The 19,384-nt window shown below is 41.2% G+C and overlaps 1 protein-coding gene across 1 annotated transcript; it reads right to left on the bottom strand.

Moving 5' to 3' along the window:
• Nucleotides 1–354: 354 nt before the first annotated feature.
• Nucleotides 355–16,744, bottom strand: T265_15493 (hypothetical protein; the record flags this gene model as incomplete). The annotated part of the gene is made up of 2 exons (XM_009178377.1): nt 355–1,116; nt 16,241–16,744. 2 exons carry the CDS (start codon nt 16,726–16,728, stop codon nt 504–506), a joined length of 1,101 nt encoding a protein of 366 aa, XP_009176641.1.
• Between the last annotated feature and the right edge of the window lie 2,640 nt (nt 16,745–19,384).

Below are 19,384 nucleotides of genomic sequence, written 5' to 3'. Positions count from 1 at the left end.
TAGTCAATTCTTAACTATCCTCTATTGAAATGTTGAATTACTGTTTTTCCAAATATCATAACTTAAAATGCGTTTACTGAGAGGTGCTAATGTGTTAGGCAGTTGCTGTTACACGGTAAGATGGACTTGGTTAGAATCACTTCTCACTTGGAAGCAACTTCCCACGTTGGGTACAAACGGATCAGGAACTTTCCAGCAAGGTTGACCTTTTATTTGGAAGGAAATTACTCGCTAAATTCCCGAACTTGTTTTGCCGTTAAGTCGATCCTTCTCTGAGATGTCATAAACTCTCATTCATGTAAACAAACACTGGAGTGGGTTCCAAGTGACCCTAGCATCAATGAGAGTTGGTGAAAGCCCTCTGCTCTTATAATATGTTATTCGTACGACAATCTGAAAAATCGGATTGCAATAATTTGGTGAGTTTCACTGTTTGATCGAAAGAGGAAGGGAGTCAGGATAGAGAACAAAATGTTTTGCATGCGGCAATTGGTTTTTTATCCTCAGTTTGGTCCAAGATCCATGCTCATGGCTACCGCACTGTGCCAAAGTCTTCTGAAGGTCTCCGGGATAAATTCACTGTGATAGCTAGTGAGGAAAATATTATCCAACAATTCGCCCGACTGCTTACTGGGACCAGCTCGGTCATAAGCATGTCCGGGCAGAAACGCTTGCCGACTGATTCCGAGCTTTTCTGCAAGGATGCCTGTTACGTATACATCATCAATCCATATTGTTTGGGTGAACATTGAGCACAAATATAGAAACGGTGCAACACGTGCTTCGACTATGTAACCCAGGCCTTCGCAATAAACTGGGAACACATCTTTGTCGAATTCCTCCTTTGTAATCACCCATTTGGTTTCCGGGACACCTTTCTTCGGACGAGTTGGTTTTGCTCCTTTTGTAGCCGAACAATAGAAGCCCGGGGAGGTTTTTAGCTGATCGGATCGGAGAAACCGGACGAGATGAAATATGTCAACGAACGTGTCGTCATCCACTTTCACGATATATTGTAGAGATGCACAATGGCCCATACTAAGCCATTCCATGATGGTCAGGTGTTTGTGAGTCATGTTGTGATAGTCTTCAGTGAAATTGCGCTGCACAATGTCGCTGAAAGAAACAAGAAATAAATGAAATGATACATTACTAAGGAATGTACACTTTTTCTACGGTAAGGTGATACCAGTGATATCTCGTGTAATACCAAGTTTCTTTCGCCTAATACGTCGCCCAACAGGACCTTGCCCATGTTGGTCCACCTCCTAAAAAGAAGCGCTTGGGTCCCGTTTTGTTATACTGCTCAGATGATATAATTTGTACTGCACACCAGTTCTCGATATTTGCACGTGATTCTTCGAGATAATAGACCTTAGGCCATGTGTAACCAGGGATCCATTTTTTCCGCGCCAAAATGTTTCTTCTGCTACGACACCTGTTGGTCTTTTGACTTAAAATTTGGTCAATTCCGCATTTTTTGTTTAGCAATTTCTGCCGGAAGACTTTGGATACCCGAAAGACAAGATGTCATTCATCTTAAAATGTCAAAACGGAAGTTCAGAATGAAAAACTATTTGGGAGAAATCCCAAGCAAGTGATATGAAGAGATATCCAAGATATCCAATACACTAAATAAGTGGTGCATACAATAAAAAAATTTTTGATAAAGACAAGGTTCATTAAACGAGTGATTCACTTGAGCTTTCCGTGAAAGCCAAGTTGATTTGCAAATGAGTGTGTATATGGCAATCAGTCCAATCTGGGTTCAAGTAGAACACAAGGTTGACGGAAGCTCGGGAACTGGTGAGCCCCAAGAAGGGCGAAACCGGTCGTGAAATGTCGAAAAGTTTTCAGCAACCCTTTGAGTAGTTTTCCTTATGGAAACTAGGTTCCCTTTTCACCGGAGTACAAGATTGTTTTAGAGTCGCATGAAAAAGGTGAATCACTTCATTCTATCTTAGCTTGGATAGAGACCAACAAACTGCAAGCCTAAAACAACAAAGTGATGAAAGTTACAGATAACTGTCGACCTATAGAAGCTTCGTCAAAATTTTAGTTGTTACAAAAGGCTACAGGTTAAATTTGTTGACGGGAGCCAAAATGTCGAGAAGGTTAACTGTATTGATTTGGTTTTGTACGAGCGAAGTGGAGCACCATAGATAGGTCGGTTTTCGCGTTTTTAAACGACAGTCCTTTTGTGGGAGAACTATTGTGACTCAAAGGTTGCAAATTACTCGAGCAATGCCACAGTGACTTTTCGGACATTAGAAGACAAAATTATCATATGAGATTTTTATATTAAATGGCAAAATTACTGAGCTTTCCAACCGATATTCCCTTTTTCAGTTGGGTTATTCTATGCTGAAACATCGAGAAATACTGCAGCTGTTAAAGTTATGTTTTAATAATAATAATCATAAGTTATAATAAGTTTCGAAAATACCCGCAGATCCCTCAACCCTCCGGTTAGCACCCGAAGACTAAGTCATTCGGTCACAAGCGACTAACCAACGGGATTATTAGCCCGCATTTAAACATCCCAACAAGAGTGAAGCAGATGTACGGGGCGTGTCTGCCTAGCTACCTAGGTTACCTTCACCTTCAGAATAGTCTTTTTGTTGACGTTTCTAAATCTCACACTATTATTAAATTACAGAGCAGCTACCTTCAAAAAGACAGATGTAAAGGGCTATTTAAAAGCGTTAGACATTTTCAGCACAGTCTTCAGAACTGTCTGCCTTGCTGCCTTCGAATGTCTTTTGTGACTGCGATGATCGAACACAAAATTTGTTGAATTCCGACGTCCTGTGCAAACTTAAAGTACCGAACAGTGTACAGTAGTGGCCGGCCTGTTCATGCAGGCTAGGTCAAGAAACATAAAAGGGTGCTGTAGCACCCTTTTGCTGTCTCGCTGCCAAACCATCCGAAGGAAGCATGGGGGTGGGGTACTGCCAACTCGCTCAAGCCTAGACAGGGGAAGTCGATAGGCAGAGGTTCGAAACACGAACATTCCAGTCAGTAAATTCGAGCTCTAACCACTGAGACATCTCGCCCAGTGCACAGTCGTTCAAATAACTCATGATGTGACCCACTGACTGACTGCAGTGCACATTGTGTAGTGTCTCTTATTTGGAAGTCGTATGTCCAGCAGTGTATTGTCTTACTCCTACTGTTTGAACAGATTAATCTCTCTCTTGTATTTCTTTCCTGTAACTCGGGGTGAACAAGAAATACATTAGGAAAATTCATTAAATAAAAGGCTTCTGCCATCAGCCTCATAAAGTGAAGCAGGAGACAAGATGACCTCTTCGTTGGTCGTGCTGATAATGTTGAGGATGATGATGGTAATGACGACGACTTTCGTAACGGCCCGTCATGAATGAGATCAGACATCTATCATTTAGGACAGGCAGCACCAAATCGGTAGGCCTCACTTTAGTCAGAAATCTAGCAGATCTCACTTTGAAGCATATTTATTGACACTATAGATTCTGTTTTTGAGATCCATCTTTCGATTGTGTTTCCCGCTGAAAGAAGGATCTCAAATCTTTAACTAACATTATCCGCACCGAACAGTGGGTTGATTGAACGGCTGTCTTGAGAAGGGGTTAGAACGTTTTATTTCATCCATAGTGAATGCCTCGCCTATCTAATATTCGTGCACATTGGTGGTCGGTACACCTCAGTGTATCTGTTAACATCTGTCCAATTTTGGTTCAAGTAGAACATGAGGTTGACGGAAAACTTCAGGGCTGTGCCCATTTGATGAGCTTCAACAAGGGTGAAACCGGTCGGGGGCTGCCGAAGAGCCTTCAGCAACCTTATGAGTAGGCTGCTTCGATATGTAGTTCATCCATAATTACTACCGTAGGTAGACCTATCAGCCGGTGACAGTCTTTTGCTTGCTGCTTAACACACTACCAGTGAAGTCCCCGTCGAAATTGATGACCCAAATTCGTTGGTTGCCTGACTAACCAGACCAGCTCACCCGATCTCCCACACGAATGCGGAAAGCATACACTCGGATGAAATATTATAATATATGTTGGGGCTGAATAACACCCATAAGTGAGTTATGATGGGGTTTTCTTACTAATATTAACATCATTATTAGCAATATTTATATCTTATTTAATGGTTCGTGGTGGTGGTTATATTCTTCAATCGAACATGGTGTGCAGAGACCAAGTCATATTTCGCTTGAAGCGATATTCGAGACATCGAAGTAATTTTCTTAATCTGACATCATTTGTACAGTTACTTAAGACCCTATGGATAGCCGGCTGCTACTTTTTAGCCCTTTCATGGTTGTGTCCCGGAGTCCACATTAGATCTACTTCGTACCTAAATTCAAACTGTTGACCTAGAAACACTCAACTATGGATTGAGTTGATGTTACCGTGAGAGTCAACTGGTCCCCAAGTGGATCCCTCTTTTGTGATTTCTCGAATGAATAGTGGCCAATGGCGGAGAATGATTGTTGGAAATCTAGGGACCAGGCCTACTCGGTTAACCCCAGAGATGGTTGCTGGCTCTCCAGGAGTATCGTCATACCAAGAAGATATGTTGCTGCCATCAGTCTTCCTTCACAGCACAGTTAGCCAACTCCCAAAGAATATACTATCCACATGGTTGCTGAAACCTCCTCCTACACATTCAAGGCTAGGTAGGATGCACACGAACAAATAAGTAAAAAACGTTATTTTACTAAATTTCGATTTGGCTATTGTGTTAGACATGAGTGGACCAACCGGAAGAATCTCTATGTGGAAGGCAGTCGCGTGGTACCAAAAACCTGTTCTCTTGAACAGTCATTAGTGAAACCATTCTAGTCTCACAGGGAACCTGCTTGCTGCACGTCAGTTATGATGGGACAGTGATTGGTCCAACCTCATAGATCTTGAGTTAGAAACTGGTGTGTTGTTTTAAGGTTGAACAAAGAAATGGCAGCTGCATATACATTGGATTCAATGTGCGGCTTCCATAGCAAGATTCTATTTAATAATACAGTCAACTGGCTAGTTTTGTTATCACCTTCCTCAAGGTTTTTTTAATCATAGGTTTCTTTACTGTCTTCTGTAAGAAATCATGAATGTATTTTCAACCTAGTACATTTCTAAAAACAGACAGCCGGAAATGAATGGCATGAGGTGCATTCTTGCACTCCGGAGTTAACACACCCAAACCTTTTTTTATAGAAGAACAAGTTTAATCCGGGTAAACCGAACGGTTTATATGTCACAGAGTTGAAACGCGGAAGTGTTGCGTAAATCCAACTAGNTAACATCCAACTAGGGAAAGAGATGCCAGATAGTAAGTTATATCCAGATTGGTGAAAAGTTTTCCACTGCCTACGGTCGTTGAATAGATCCATCTGGAAAGTGCGTCATATATCGTTGTAGAAACCATAGACAAACTTGAATCCCAGCGAAAATGCTTCCGACCGCGAGTGAAAGAACGCTGCAAGCTCTAGCTTAGGTGAAGCCATCGCCTTGATTTTTTGGCACTAACGCAATAGTGGCAAACTTATGGATGTCTGTTGCATCATACCTGGTTGATTCATCCAAGTGTTCCACTAAGAACCATACACTAGTAGGGTTTCGAATAGGGGGTCACATTATGACCGAAATTCTGTAGGAAATCGTTTTGGTCTGCCGACTGATATGCCAAAAGTTAGCATCGTTAACGTGTGTACGAATCCCTTAAACCACTTGGCTACATGGGAACTGTTAAACCTAATAAATACTTAAGAGAGTTCATATAATTCCGCCCTGTTTCTTGAAATGTAGCAAAGAAATGCCGGTTCATGGACGAAAACTGTTCGAAGTAGTTCACTGAATGCATTCGAATCTTGAACAGATGGCCACAGTATCGTGTCAAAGGAATCCAACCCTGTTGATCCACCCTAAGGAGGTCATTATAGAGACCTATGTAGAATGAGCTCTACAAAAGATTAGTCAGAAGTCAAGTGGATATCAGCTCATCACAATACATCATTTCCTGTAGAACGTTTTTTAACTATCTTTAGATAGAATTTTCTGCAAGAAATATGCTTGATTTCAGAGGATCTCTGTTTATTTTCTGTGCCTGGCGTACCATCGCCTTACAAAGGAATGATCCGTCTTTTGTATTGTATCAGCGGATGAATTACGTTATATGCACCAGCATCCTTCACGAGGATGGTGATGCCTTTTTCCGAAAAAAAACCACCCAGAATCAAAAGACAACCCAAACAAATGACTCGTAAAGTTAGACAGATGTCAACGTATTTCCGATGCACTTGGGTGTTTGTCAACTTATGTATCGATGTTAACTCTAACACCGAGAGTGGGTATCCGTCAGCAGCTTCTGGTGACCTGCAATGATTTACAGCAGAAACCATCTGCAAGGAATCTCTCATTATGGAACACTTTGAACTCAGAGACATTAATGGACTTTTCATGAGCTTGTTAGAATCCCCGTAAGAATTGGATATATACAGCTAAGTCTAACAAAAGACATCACAACAGTCTAATGAACCTGAAAATTGCCTTCAACTAGACGCCACTCTCACAAGCGGTCCGGCTTTACTCTCATAACCCCCTTTCCACCCCAATCCACATGATTGAGTTCGAGTTGCTTACGTGGGCATATGCGCTCATGCATTTCGAACACTAAGCTTGCCTCCAACCTCTCTACACTCTCTAGGGCTTGTTTCGCGATGGTAACATCCAGCCTTGGCTCTCGGATAGAAAACTGAGGCTGTAGGCACACGTTGCTTGCGTCTGGGCCTGTCAGCAGAAAAAGGGTACCATGCGAGTTTGTCTGTAAGGCCTCATTCAGTGAAATACTTCTATTCAGGCCACAGCCCACTTACTGTTCGAGGTCCGACATATAGTACTAAGTTTTGACGACTTGTCTATCGGGGTTTTGGCGCGGCGAAAAAGCTAGCCGATGCGCAATCATCTCTAAAAGGAAAAATATCATCATTGACTGGAGGGCACATTACAAGTCTCAGTCTACCCAGTTGCCACTTGCACTGAATATCGAGTGAAATGTAACTCGGATGAGTTGTTCTTCTCTAGACGAAAGCCTCTTAAATCGAACAAAAGTGGTTGTCAAAGCGGCTGCGCTTAATGGAATCCCAAATCTACAGCCCGAACTGAGAGTAAGTGAAGTTCGATAGGATAGAAAAACAGGACTGTACGTGACATCACTTACGTACAAATTGGCATGGTTGCAAACGCTGGAACAGGGGGAAAGACGGTAATATATCAATATCGCATCCAGTAATCACTGGTCCGTCGAATTCAATTATCGTCATATCATCTATGATCCACTGTCATGGGTGATATGATTGAAGTGTCCACTTACACAGAAAGTGGATTGAAGTAATGACTGCAACTCGGTAAACCGTGTGTACAGCACGGAAAAAGCAAGCCTAGTTTTACTGAATGGCAGTTCGCATAGGTCTCAATCAAGGGGCGGGGATAGTTCTACAGAAAAATTTCTCTAAAGCTCATTGAAACCCTCCGTTTTCTAGGAAAGGATACGGTAATAGGATACAAAGTCTGCCAACCATCATGCAAATCCAGCATAGTTTGGACAACAAGCGTTCGTAGGTCTTGTGGTGCAAACAACCCTGCGTGGTTAGCCTAAAAATCAATAAATTCTTTTTTTTATAACTTTGCTCATTATCATGTCAGGTACGTTTGAGATAACTGTGGTGATTGCTACTTGGTATTTAAAGGCATATGGAAAAGTTGTTAGAGAAGGATGCTCCCAATAAGGAATATTTTTTCTCTAGATAAGGTTGAAAGGCCTTAGTGCATTTATGGAAGTTTATCTCCACATCACGCAGGTGAGATACAAAAAGAAACAGCAAAACCACCGCAACGTAAGTCCCCAAACCATCTATTTACTTGAAACTCAGATAAGTAGTGATGAAAGAATTTGTTCGCAAAGGCATTTTGCATCTGGTTGTTTCGTACATCTGCAGTTGTGTAGATGTGCTATTGCGTGGAAACGCGCAACATTCCTATCCCGTGCTCCTTTAGATTCCGGTTTATGGAGCAACGATCTCTCCGATTCGTGCATTCCGTTGCCTCTGACCTAATCTGAGAAGTTATTTCTAAGCATTCTGATAACTGACGCAAGTCAGCTGATTGCCTCAGAGTGTAATTTTTATGCAGTGGTCGTTTCGTTGGCGATTGTAACGGACTAGGGACCAAACAGACGGAACTCACACAACAATCAGGACACGATGGTGATAACTAAATTCCTCCATTGTGAGCAGTTATGTGGGTACTTATTAGGGAATGTTTAATCGTCGTTATCTGACCATTGTTTGGATGGTGACTTAGTTGAGAAATACCTTTAGTCGTAAATACCTGAAGTGGACTGACTGGCAACATGGGAACCAAGTGGACTGAGAGTAAGCGCACATGATATAATACAGTCAACTGCATGAGAATCCTCAGAATGCTGGACCTCTCAGTGTTTTCCAAGTTAATAAATGATGTTGCGTATCCCGACGAAATGTGTGAGTTCTTGAATATCGGTAGGCCACCTTGACAGAAGATCAACAAGTGTCTGGTCAACAGACGGCTTTGGGCCACTGAACACTGGAAACTTTTAGGGAAACATTTCAAGTGTCTTCTTTCAAAAGGATGGTAAAGCGAGAAAAATTTGACCGCAAGTTGACCTGAAGGATAGAAATCATTTTCATGATCTCCAAACTTGTAAATACAGCATTGAATGTATGCAAAATCCCTCAATCTAAGAAAGACACTGAAACTAAGACGGCTTTTACCATGCAGTGGATTTGGATTGAGGATCCTCCGCGTCAACAGAATCTACCGGTTCTTGACAAGGACCGCTCTTAGTCCACAAAATATCATGTAAGCAGAAACAAAAGAATACCACTGCGCGAACGCCCAAGCTGATCAGTCTTGTGTGGTTCACCGATCAGTAAAATATGGAATATACTTTCAAGTGGTTAGAGAAAAACGGCCTACACGGGACCATAAGAGTGGATCCATGAGTATTTTGTCCAACATGAAACACCTCGAGCAAACTTGTATCACCCAAATATCTTTTGAAGAAGATTGATAATAGCATTCGNTTCGTTCGTCCACAAAATATCATGTAAGCAGAAACAAAAGAATACCACTGCGCGAACGCCCAAGCTGATCAGTCTTGTGTGGTTCACCGATCAGTAAAATATGGAATATACTTTCAAGTGGTTAGAGAAAAACGGCCTACACGGGACCATAAGAGTGGATCCATGAGTATTTTGTCCAACATGAAACACCTCGAGCAAACTTGTATCACCCAAATATCTTTTGAAGAAGATTGATAATAGCATTCGTTCGTTCAGCTGTAACACCTTTTCGGCACCTAGCTGCCATGCCAACCGAAGGAGGCATGAGGGTTGGGATACTGTCAGGTCATCCAAGCTTAGACAGGGGAAGTCGAGAGTCAGAGGTCGGATTTGAAACAAAGACGTTCCGGTTAATAAACCACTTGCCCGAAGACTGAAAATACATAATTTAATTCGCGCATAAGCTTATAACAACTAAGAAGTGGCTGTTTTATTGCTTCCATTCATATCGACTTAATTTTGTGGCTAATCTCTTTCAGTAAGCAGGCAAGGGACAGTTTGAGTGCATCAGATAGTTCTTCTTCCAACGAAAGAGTACTACTTCTCGTCGAGTTGTTAGCTATGCCGCTGATGAACATCTCGGGTACGGTGCTTTATCTTACATGACGCAGGTTTCCCTGGCTCCCGAAATTGAAAGTTTTGAATAGTGTAGTCCAGCTGAGGTGAGCTGAAATCACGTGAAATTAATTCCTGGATTTACGCCAAAGTTGTACAACTGTGACGCCAAATGATCTCTTTGCCTGGTTTATGAGTAAAATCCAATGTAGAAAGGCAAAATGTTACTGAACGACTACTTGATCATCTTCTAAAAACGCGAAATCTCGATTTGGTTGCAAACCAACTTTAGCTCGATAAGATTGTCCCAGCAAAAGCACTCTTCTCTTAGAAGCGAAAGAATTCTATTTGATAGAGCGTATACAATTGATACGGGTCTTTTAGTTCGTCGGGATAATTAGTGAGTTCACATGTGTTACGTCGTTCAATAGGCTGAAAAATTCCTTATATTTCTGCAAAGTATGTTTAGAACTCATCCGGGTGCTCATTTCCTATTATAAACAGCGCTAATAAAAGCAGATTCAGTGAGGGTGGAGCGCAATTCTCTTACGGTTCTTTTCATCTTAACTCTATGGTAAAGATTACTTTGAATGATTTATTGGCTGGAGACAAACAAAGTTACATTCAGTGCTCTTGTGGCCTCAAGATATACATATAATGTGTCCAAAATTGTCAGAACAATTGTCATAGCAACATACGAAGTAGACTTGAGGAGAATAAAACGAATCGCGAGAACAATAGCTTTAGCTTGGTGGACCAAGAAATCGTTTAGAACACACAGCAATAATACAACTTTGAGTGAACATTAAAACGCTTTTTCAAAGTCATGAACTAGCAGGTGCAGAGACTGACAACGAAGTGGTCAGATTTTACAATTATAAGAGGTTAAAAATCCACAGTTTATGCCATATTATCTGTTGTCTGCTGGATGCCTGAGCAATAAATTCCCAGATAGAAGACCCAAGCGACACCCGGTAGATTTAATTTTACCATTTTGTAGAAGCTTCAGTGGGAGCATTATCCTGAAAATCAGATCGACCTACATCTAAAAGCTGAGAATTGGTTATTTCATCCCTGTTGTGACCCATTCGCATATCGTTCGGAGCTACGAGCTATCTCCTTCTACACCGATTTTGTTTCAAATTAAATTCATAATTTTACTTCGAAATCTTCTTGTTACCTGCGACACGCGAAGGCAACTTTGTGGTTACTGCTCCGTTACCTAGAGAAGGCAGTCTCAGATCTAACCTTTCTTTCGGTAGTTTAGTCAGTTTGTGACTTCACATATAAGTGTTCTGGAAAGGTCTTAAACTGCGTTGAAATAATCGGTTTCAGTATGTGGCTGATTGGGATCAAGTCATTTGTACAATGGGCGTTTAATTGTACAAGCCTGAGTGAACCGATCAAAATCCTTTGTTGGCCTTGTTACTCATTCACGAGACAATGTAACGGTTCAGTCCTCTTCCCTACCAAAATTTGCTAAAACCGAATATCACAGATACGGCCAGGAAAACCATATGAGGTTGGACGTTGGACGCAAACCCTTCGGTTGAAAATTCATACTACCTTAGAAGGAGCCTAATATGACGTCCCCCCATGGCGACATAACTGCATATCGGTTTGCCTGGTACAGAATATACGATTCTGGAACGAAATACAAAATTTGGGGGAATAAAAACTATCCAACTGTTACACATTTCGTTCCTTCTCGTTGGAGAATGCAGTTGCGCTTCGTTACAATCCCTAGATATGTCATCTTGAATTTCGTCACAAAGAATGGCTAAGTTCCCTGTCGAAAGAATTTTGTGCCTAATCTGAGGGTGGATTTTTTCTTACACATCGGCTGTTGTGCGTCACATCCATTTTATTATAAATTTCGACCTCAAGGATTGTGTCTCAAATTATCCAAGTTACCCATTTTAGGCAGATGTGTAATTTCGCCCAACTCCTTATGATAGTGTTCAGGGTTCATGTTTTGTAAAGCGAAGAAAATTCTATAACGGTCAATCCTCTGTAAATAAAAAAACAATTTAAAACACTTGATGCAGCCTTTCACCTTGAAATAAATGTTTTATAACGTACCAGTCAGGTTAATCAGTGTACTTCGCTTTGAGTCGCTTTAACGAATGGCGATTATGAAGTAGTCAGCTACACTATTTGTTCCGTTTCATTATTTTTGTGGAAAAAACATTCATGAGGTTACTCCGAGCCCTTATGGAGAGTATCTCGCATCTAGCCACAGCTCTCTAGTTCCCTGTCGAAAGAATTTTGTGCCTAATCTGAGGGTGGATTTTTTCTTACACATCGGCTGTTGTGCGTCACATCCATTTTATTATAAATTTCGACCTCAAGGATTGTGTCTCAAATTATCCAAGTTACCCATTTTAGGCAGATGTGTAATTTCGCCCAACTCCTTATGATAGTGTTCAGGGTTCATGTTTTGTAAAGCGAAGAAAATTCTATAACGGTCAATCCTCTGTAAATAAAAAAACAATTTAAAACACTTGATGCAGCCTTTCACCTTGAAATAAATGTTTTATAACGTACCAGTCAGGTTAATCAGTGTACTTCGCTTTGAGTCGCTTTAACGAATGGCGATTATGAAGTAGTCAGCTACACTATTTGTTCCGTTTCATTATTTTTGTGGAAAAAAACATTCATGAGGTTACTCCGAGCCCTTATGGAGAGTATCTCGCATCTAGCCAACAGCTCTCTCGAATATTGCACCAACTGAAACAGGAGGTGGCCTGGTTCAGCATATTCGTTTAATGCGGATCAACATAAATGAGGGATTCGACTGTTCCAGTTGGCTTTTTGTCCTTCAAGTAACCACTTTTTAGTTTCAACCATTTGTGCAAGGCGAAAACTGTTACAAAAGTAATGCATACAAAGAGTAATCTGTAGGCGATATATGGGGCGGGAATCATCCATAGGGTTGATGGCTTCGCGCGACTTGGACCAGCCGAATGCTGAAAACCACCGTCGAACTGACAGTTTGGCTCACGGAACGATCAAATGTTACCTAAGTTAGGCACGGTCGCCGTGTCACCAGTTGGCTACTAAGATTATGCGTGTGTATTGATGATCATTGCCAAGGTGGAAGCTGGATGCAGAGAGAAATACTGACTAAAAACTAGAAACTATATGGGTGCGAGCTAATCACACTACCGATTAGGCAGTCGTTGCTGAACGATAACTGCTTGAGATACCAACCGGGAGATCTCTCGTACAGGACTCTCTGGAGTTTCGTGAAATGCGCACCGCTGACAATTCCCAATAACAATGAAACATCAGTAGAGTGCTTCTGGCTTTTCAATATAGGTTTACTTTACACCACTGTAAGTTCCCAAATCTCCTCACACTATCAACAAAATTGCTCAAATTCATCCCCAGTAGAACTTTAACACTAGAAAAACAGCGTGAGATAGGTGGCTACTAAGTTATAAACAACTGAAATTTTGTGACTCGCTTTCTAGCAAGATCCCTTCTTGTGTTTTCATGCGAATAGTCAAAACAGGTGTTAATAAACTGAAGAACCACCTAACAGGACTTTGTTTGACACAAGCACCGCAGTACTGCACTGAGATAAGATGTATTCACGCAGTACCTAACCCTGAAACAACAGAAAAATTTGCCCCTCGATACAACTGACCAAAGTCATTTCTGGTAGCAAATAATGTTAGCAAATAAAGACATCAAATCCGAAGGACCCAGTGTTGGAAGTCATTTTACAAAGCATAGCAAATACTTTAAAGGCATGTACAAACTTTTAACGGTGAACTAGTCCTGAGTGAGACCAGTCCATAAGCCTAATTTCATGCCAGATCATTTCATCTCATTTCTGTCCAGAAGTTCTTGCCATTTTCTTAGAAGATCGTCAGAAGAAATCTGGAAATTACATGTGACAGACGTAGAAGAACTGAAAAACACTGAGGTTTTTGCTGCATATTCCCGCGACTCACCAACACACAGCTACGTGTAGAACTATCAACCCTAAATGGTGGGATAATCCATTATGCTGAAGGGGGAATGAACTCACTAGGTACGTTGCAAACTGTGGGTGAGCATGAATCTGTGCATTTGTATATGCCCCGGTGGTTTGCATACATTTGTACAACTCATGATGTGTGAAGGTCAAACCCTATTCGCACGTTGAAAGTGTGCAAACACAATTCTAAGCCCATGCATGTTTAAACCGTCCTTTTGGCCACAATACCAAGAAACCAATATTCACAAATCACCTAAAACCAGTTCCTGTCAGTTATACAAAACGAATGCAAAGTTACTCTGCACTAAAGGTAATTTCGAAGCAAGATTTATGGAACATAGCTACTAGTGTCTGTAATAAATTCAGTTTTTGGACGTTACTATTGGTTCGGTAAGTCTTTCTTAAACTAATGCGAATTGAAATTGGATAACCTACACACGCACGTGCGGCTTCCGCCACAGCGGTCTACGAGAGCTTTCGTCCGGTCAGTAGGCGAAGATGGTACTGTCAAAAGAACCAAGTTCGAAATGCATACCACTGACACCTGTTGTGACAATCTGCACTTGCGGTCTGCAACAACTGGTCTCGAGAGAGGTCACAGCCAGCAGAGTTTGTTAGTACAAAAGCGACACTCAAAATCATTTACACTATTGTAACAATCAGAAACGATTAAAGCTGATCAAGCGCAGTTTCATCTGTTCCGTTTTTGGCCCATCTCCTATGCTTGAAGGTGCGACGAAGAAATAACTGTATTTTGAATTTAAAAACATGCAAAAAGGCTTCGTATTGACAAAATACGACAATAATACATTTGTAGTTGTCAATAAAATGATCCTCCCATAGCTCGGTGAAAAGGAACCGACAACGCGTGAAAGTTTGATAAAAAAATCTGAACCTTGACAATTTCAGAGCAACTCCTTAGTCCTCAATGCTTGTAATATTTCAGAAGAAATTGAAGTCTTCTACCGGGAAGCGTGCGAACTAAACGCCTCCTGTGTTATATTCTTAACTTTAGTGCTGAAATGTTTCGCGGTTCGAGTTGGCCGCTGTTAATCTCATTGGTGCTGTTTTTTTAGTGTGCTCTTGTACCTGCCAGCAGCAATGGATACAGATGATATGCTGACCGCACGCAGAAGCACTCCAGAACAAAGAAGGACTCTGCTTGGTCACAATTATACGGCTTGATAGTTACGACTACTGAATTTCACCGTGCGGCCAAACGTGATTGCAGTCTTTTAGGTAATAACATTTGCATATGTACACCCGTCCTCAAACAAAATTTCAGTTACTCACTCTCACCTCCTTCAAGCTAGTGGTAAGGATCATTGGTATATTGGTTCAAAAGAAAAATATTTTGATCATTCAGTATCCAGCATTGGTAGATGCTGAATGTCTGCGGGGGGGGGGGTTCCGTAAAATCAAACCAAGACTGTTGTTTTTTAAGGGCAATTTGCAGAAAAAGGGCTACCTTATGACTCGTGTTTACTGGTGCCTGGCGGATGAGGTCTTCGTATACTGAAGTTGTTTGGAGTAGTGTGATATAGAACCACCTATTCCGATGCTTGCAACTGATCAGTATTTCGGCTCAACCCTACATACTGGTCATTCATTTGGAATCAGGGGCTAGGAGGAGATGCACAGAACCAAAAGTCCAGCAACAAGGACATTGCGCATTTCCTCCATAAATTTCAGGAGCAATAAAATGACTTCTCTAAAATTTTACTGGATGGGATGCCTGACAATAATTAGAAAAAAGCAGAAGGTACGTTTAAGACCAACCACATATAATATCATCTGTTTCATCCAAAAGAACTGAACATGTTTTGGCTTCAATCAACTTACTTGTCCTAATATTTGTGTCTCAACTCATGTACTGTTAATCAATGCTGAATCAGGTTTAATTTTTGGTGACCGGAAGACAATGGTCCCTCTGATGCCCGTACTTTTTCTGGAACGTTTAGAGTATATGAACATCGTGTTTGCTTACACCACTCCAATTAAGCTCAAAGTGAAGAACATCGTTGCAAATCCCTGCCATGCCTTTTAGCCTATCCCGTGCTATTTGAGTTTGGTTTCTCCGCCCTGTAGCTTTCAAAGCATCTGTGGTATACATACCAAATTAAGCAATACTGTTTTGGACTTTTGCGCCCTGTTACTATGTAGCTTACCGAGAATTTGCAGACAAGCACAGGTTTATTCCTCCCTGTGAAAAAAGTTTGTAGCCATCGGCCCTACTAGTTTTTGCTGAACATATGACGAGTTGGTACAACCTGACTGAAAGAGGGAAGGATGCTCAAACTCTATCGATTCGTATCTGGAACGTCCTTTGGAGTAAATTCGTCCGAATACCAGATTATCACCAACGAAATCACTTTACCAGAAGTAAAAAATACTCAGCTTACTTTCATACACATGAAAGCTTACCAAGAGATGAGAAAAAAGACGCTAAATAGGCTGAGTAGTGGACACAGAACCATTGCTGGCGGCAACCAGCGCCACCGCCGCAGGTTCACAGATTTGCACAATCAGATTTACCAAGAGTATTAACATACCGATAGGTTTCAGCCTCCTCCTTAACTGCTTTCTGAGTCTTTTCTGAACTTCCAAGAAAGAACAGAACTCCAATTTTCTCAGGACCAACACGTCTTAGTGAGCCCCACGTTGAACGAACCAGGTCGCGTCGGTGGTGATTCGCAGGATGAGAATGTACCACAATCAGTAACTTCAGCTGTGGTCTTTCAGAGCAGTAAGTGGTTTGTGGGATAATAAATGGGTTATCCTCAAAGATTGTGGCATCCAAATGCTTTGGACCGGCGCACCGACTATAAACAGCCTGAATATCATACATTGATAACTGTTTCCTACGTTGTACGCCTTCAATAAACTGTTTTATCGTAGAGGACCAGTTTTGTGCTCTCTTGGTGAATTCATTTGTGGCTTCAGTCCATTCGTGGTTCGGTGTAACGTGAATTTGGTGCTTGCCAGCAGAAAGATGGATGAATAATGATAGTAGACAGACAAACTTCAGATCCGCGTGCATTCTTCAGGTGATCTGGAGCCCCATCAGATTAACCAATGTGACCATTGTGTGACTACATTTTTATACCTGTTTTTCATTGGTTTCTATGGTATCCGAATCAATGCCTAGGCAAGCTTCATGGTTTTCGCAGTTTCGAATTACTCGGAGTTTGACCACACGAATAGATTATCGATTGATCGATAGACTGTTCAGATGGAACAAATGAAATCACACTTTAGCCAGTCTGTAAATACGTCTAGTTTGTACTTACGCACGTATCTAGACTGGAGAGGATACCATCAATATCAATGTCAAGGACAAAGAATGATTATTAATAAACTGTACAGTATCATCCACATCACACGTAGTCAATTTTCGGGGAAAACCGTCAAAATCTTCACCAAGTTTTGGACTACTTTCTGTTCAGTTGATGTTCATCCAGGCTTTGTTCACAACATTCCATACTGCGCAGTTTTTCAACCTAGGAACGGAGGTAAGAGAGAGATGTCTGTGTTTTGAACACACCTGTGCATAATCAACTGTTTTCGTGTTTGTCCAATAAGGAAATTCGAAGCTAAAAGTGTCTCCAAGACTCAGACCCTACAGAACGAGGTTAGTAAACAAACTACCGAAACTCTGCCGCTACTGCGTATATCATATGAATAATGGGCTCAAAGGCTCCAAGGCATATCACGAAGTACACTAGTCTTCCACTGAGAAGTTACCATTGTAAGAATCAGTCAGTATTATGTCACAATAGTAACCTGGACTTTCGAACAATTAGTGAGACATCACAACTAAGTGTAAATTAATTGATTTGCTGAACTTATATTCGTAACTGAGAAGTAAAAGTTTCGCATCCTACTTAGAAAATTATTGGTTGGAATCGTTTTTGAAAGAGGGGTTTGGTAAACACCGATTGTTTACCAAACCCCTCTGAAACGGATGAAACTACTTTACAACGCATACAGACAAGCATTGGTATAGGCAGCCGAAATTCGATATTAAGGGAGAGGTAGGTCATACAGTCTTATGATGATTTGAAGCAACATCTGGGTGTACCTTTCAGATAGATGCTTAATGTTAACTTTTTACGCAAGACAACATTTACTTTAAAATCGTGGTCCTTGAGACCAACGAATCGAGGCCCAGCGAACGTTTTGATTGGTTGTTCTAACCTTAATTTCTGTTATCTTCACGTTGTGCAACTGTACCTTTAGGTTCACGTTATTATACGAGCGCACGATATCAAATCAAATGTTTGTACACAACAAAATAAAGTCAGCCCCACGGCCTATAGCGAAAAATATATTCAGTGACTGTGTAGAGACTAAGCCCAGACAATGATCGTTTCGTGCGCTCCCCGAAGATGATCTTTGTGAGCAACTATACATGAAGCCAAGGCCAATCATTCCATCAAAGTTCATCGATAATGAGTAGGGCTAAAGGGTGAAGTAAGTACTTCTCAGAAATCGAAGACCAACACAATGTATCAGAGCTGAGTCCCTTAGAATTACCCAGACATGAGAAAAATGGTTGTCTTCTGAACAGCTTTGTGGCTAAGAGTGGAAGTCATGCAAAGTTTCCCCAGTTTCACAACTGAAAATTGACGATTAGAAGGGGAGAGGTTAGAGAGAGTTGGACATATATATACAAACGGTATATCTGGCATCCAAATCGGTGGGTAACCATTTTGCGGTAATTAGGACGCATTTAAAACACTCATCCTTTGTTCCTCTGTCCCGGATCCACCGTAACAATGCTTGAAGCATGGCATGCTCTAAAACTCTTTGCTTCCTCGTTAGAGCTCTGACAAAATTTGCCGATAAATACTGAAATGGGTGCTTGAATGACCAAAAATGGCTAAATCCAAGCACTTGCATAAACTCCTTTAGAAGAATATGAGTATAGGCCCCAGGGTAACAGTCTGTCCGATTGTTGTATTGTCTTCTCTACTTCAAGACAACATTCTAACAACTGTTTGTTGAAATACTTGCAGAATTCATATATAACACCCGCATAGTATCCTTCGAACTCGATCAAGTACCAAACAATGAGGTTCTCAAAGGAATCAAGATAAACAGAATTGAGTTTACCCTGATGTACTGCATGTTACAATGGACAGACTGTGTGCTAAAAACGGTCACTAACAGCATTCTGAAGCGGCTCATCCATGATGAATAAAAGAAGGAAGCTGTGGGTAGGGTACGGCCAAAAGTTCAGTATTGCGACAGAATCAGGTAAGACCTCGTTATCTTCGCCTTGAACCTTACAAAACCTAGACGCTTATTTTTTTTAACATGATTTTGATCTTTTTGATTTCCACCAACCCGAGTTTCAATGTTTTTATATAGCTATGAATTATAGACCCAAATTTACAGAATGTCACGGTAAGTTGAAAAATACCGCCAGTGCCACTAGAAAGATTATAAGGTGGCTTTTTCAAAAATATTGAGATTCAGCAGCTGATAAAAAGGAAGGCGGAGTCCACCATATAAGTGCCTAAATCAGAGTTGGCCTGACTAGACCGCAGTCCAGTTCACTATGAAAAGTTTGCGTGTCAGTTAAGCGCATGTACACGAGTCAGGAAAGAACAGGCCACGCACGAATTTCATGTTGCTTACACTTACTGGGATGAATTAGAGTTAGCCAGTAAATAGTAGATAGTGGTTCTTTC

This window comes from Opisthorchis viverrini (assembly GCF_000715545.1).
Source record: "Opisthorchis viverrini unplaced genomic scaffold opera_v5_542, whole genome shotgun sequence".
Taxonomy (NCBI): domain Eukaryota; kingdom Metazoa; phylum Platyhelminthes; class Trematoda; order Opisthorchiida; family Opisthorchiidae; genus Opisthorchis; species Opisthorchis viverrini.
Note: the sequence above shows the minus strand (reverse complement) of the source record. Positions and strands in the feature narration are given on the sequence as shown.